The sequence below is a fragment of the Protobothrops mucrosquamatus genome, unplaced genomic scaffold (genome assembly GCF_001527695.2).
Source record: "Protobothrops mucrosquamatus isolate PMUCROS unplaced genomic scaffold, P.Mucros_1.0 scaffold5021, whole genome shotgun sequence".
NCBI lineage: Eukaryota > Metazoa > Chordata > Lepidosauria > Squamata > Viperidae > Protobothrops > Protobothrops mucrosquamatus.
Genome location: NW_015390898.1, coordinates 57,197 through 60,088, shown reverse-complemented (window position 1 = coordinate 60,088; position 2,892 = coordinate 57,197). Strand labels below are relative to the sequence as shown.

At 37.8% G+C, this 2,892-nt stretch overlaps 1 protein-coding gene across 4 annotated transcripts in view; it reads right to left on the bottom strand.

The window, feature by feature from the left end:
* The window catches only part of LOC107299497 (DNA repair protein complementing XP-A cells homolog), a 10,590-nt gene that overhangs the window by 6,959 nt on the left and 739 nt on the right, over nt 1–2,892 (bottom strand). For 3 of the 4 annotated variants that reach the window (XM_015828852.1, XM_015828854.1, XM_015828855.1), the window contains exons 2-4: nt 2,083–2,243; nt 1,256–1,372; nt 430–535 (exon numbers count right to left, since the gene is read on the bottom strand). In XM_015828852.1, coding sequence (XP_015684338.1) covers nt 430–535; nt 1,256–1,372; nt 2,083–2,221 — 362 coding nt within the window. In that variant the 5' untranslated portion in view covers nt 2,222–2,243. Of the gene's footprint in view, nt 1–429; nt 536–1,255; nt 1,373–2,082; nt 2,244–2,847; nt 2,887–2,892 lie in introns of those variants that run through there. The other variant, XM_015828853.1, reaches the window with a different exon arrangement.

The window sequence follows — 2,892 nt, the reverse complement described above, 5'->3', positions numbered from 1 at the left end:
GTTTCTACATGTACATTTATAAAAATAAATGTCATTGTGTTTAATTGAGTATATTCTTGCAAAAGGAGGTATAACATTACACACTCCGTTTCTGTTAAAATTTATGGTTTTAAAATATATTCATTTGCATATTACCAACATTTGGGGGGCTGGTATACATTTAAAAATATTTTGATTATTCCTTTTTGATTATCCAAAAATATAACACTTGTTAAAAGTCATATTTTTAATTGATTGATTTGATTTGATGCTGCACAACTCCAATGACTCTGGACTTAAATTAAGTTTATAATTATTTTTTTACACTAAGCTAGAAATTTTTGCAATGCTAACAAAATGAAACACTAAATCCAGTTATTTAGTCATTCTTAATCCACAGTTGCCAAGAGTCAGAACTGACTTGAAAGTACAGAAACAAAATCGCTGTACCTGCAATTATCACATGTTGCCACGTCAAAATGGTTCATGAGATAGGAGTCCATGAATTCCTTCCCACATTCTTCGCAGATTAGATAATCAAATTCTAATACCGGCCCTATTAAAATAAGAATGGAAGCACAATAATGATAATTCAAGCTGTTAAATTTATCCAAAATAGTAAAGTAGCAATAACAGTAAATGCAAATACAACAGAAAAAAAAAAAGCTTTGGAATCTTGGAAATTACATTTTATTGTGTTTTATTGTCTATAGTATTTATTTGTTATGTATATGTAGGGGGTGGGTCTATACATATGTTCTACAAAGTATGTTTAGGTGTGTGTCATGTATGTGTTTCACTTTGAGAGCGGGCAACTAAATTTCATTTTTGATGTGTGCCGTTGTGCCCACAGTAAAAAAATGACAATAAAGTTTATCTTATCTATAAACCTTGATAAAAACAAGCACTGCTTATTAGAACTTGCTTTTCCAGGTTAGGCGAGTGAGCTGTGCTGTTGATGTGGTTTTATGATACTCTATCTTGGATAACAAGGGTTATTGTTCTGTAACTATTGATTTCAATCTTTGTATGCTGCCTAGAGTCACTTTAAGGAAATTCTTGACTCAATAGTGCAACTTATTCCAATCTGGTAATCTCTAGATCTGTTGTCTCCATCCGTACTCACTGTAATTCTCAGTCAATTTTGGATTAAGATTAGCAAATTTATATTCTTATTTAACCAATGCTGAACCTAAAACAAGAACATATGGCTCTTTTTGATCAAAATGTCCTATGTCTTGCTTATTTAGGCACTTATTAAAATAAAGCAAATTACCAGGGGGATGCACAATTTTCTCAGTCTGGTGTCGGTTTTTCTCTTCTTCCTCCTCCTCCAGAAAAAACCCTCCTCCTGTATCTATTGTCTTTGGAGGTGCTTTAACTTTTGAACTGCCTGTAAAGATAAAATAACAATTTGTGTACCTGTACAGATAAAATGACTTTATTTTGAAACGACTCCATAACATTCATTATATAAACTACTTTCAGTCACTGATGAGACTTCAACACTTTTAGATCAGTCTTGAAATGTATACATTTACACATCTCGTATCCACCTCAAACTGTGATGCAACAGATCTAATTCATAAAACAAACTGGGAAGATATGAGTGAGTCCATATATTCACTGAGCCACTGTTTATGTAATTACATTTCACTGAATGAAGCTCAATTGGCTAGGTTTGCCCATCATGCTAATAATATAATACAGAATGACAATGGCTTGGTTTAGTCAGCGCATTAAGCCAATAACGTCGATGTGCATTTTTTCTTCAGTTTTGAATAAAATATCCCTCTCCGTAGCTTGTTCCACAAACATTCTTCCTTATTATTATGATGCAGGAACGCAGGCTGTGAATGCAAGTCCAATGAAAGTAGATGGATAATACTATGGGAACCACGTTTTGCTTCTCTGTGCACTCGCTGCAAAAGAAGGTGGCAACCCTTTTCACAATAAACTTGTTTAATTTCTCAGAATATACTTTACTAGGGAAAGTCTTAAGAACATCCCTACATCATCATCTTCATATGACTTCCTTATAAAGTGCACAAACTAACAGGAGATATTGTCCCCTATATGACACAATAACAGGATACGGCAAACCTTCGCCAGGAGAAGGGTAGGGCCAGTTCGCCAGTCTAGCTTGCCTGAGCATCAAAGCCCGCTGGCGGTTCCTCTCAATCTTTGCCCTCGTGGTCTCGGAGAGTGTGTTTTTTTCTCCTTTGGCAGCACTTGGATCCATGGCCAGATTCAGAACCACTCATCTAAAAATGGGAAGAGGTAGTTGAGCAATCAATCAATAGCCAAAGGACCGCTCAATATCAATTTGACCATATTTAACAAAACGTCGAATGAGGTGAGATGGCATTAATACTTGGATGGGTGATTGATGGGCTGCTCGACTGCAAGTCGAACCCCACCCCCCCAAAAAAAGCAAAACCCGACAATCTATTTCGCAAGGCTGCCAAGAAAACTGCAGAGATGCATTCCCCCCACCCCAAAAAAAGAGGTGGCACTACTGATAACGTGGGCTTCAGCGGACAAACGTTTGTGCTCACTTTATCAGTTTGGAAATGTCACCGCTCTTTGTTGTTTTTCCTTGCTAGCATCAGCAAGGGAGATTTAGCAACTCGCCTCTCAGCAAAGGCTAGCCCAGTGATTCTCAACCTTGACAATTTTAAGGCATGTGGACTTCAACTCCCAGAATTCCACAGCCAGCATTGCTGGGTGTGGAATTCTGGGAGTTGAAGTCCACATGCCTTAAAATTGTCAAGGTTGAGAAACACTGGGCTAGCCCGTGCCGCCCGTCAAACACGGCGACAGACGCGAGCAAGGACAGAAATTGGTTCCCACTCGGCACAATCCTACTTTGACCACCATCATCACAACCCGCCAGTTTATTCACTGCACGGG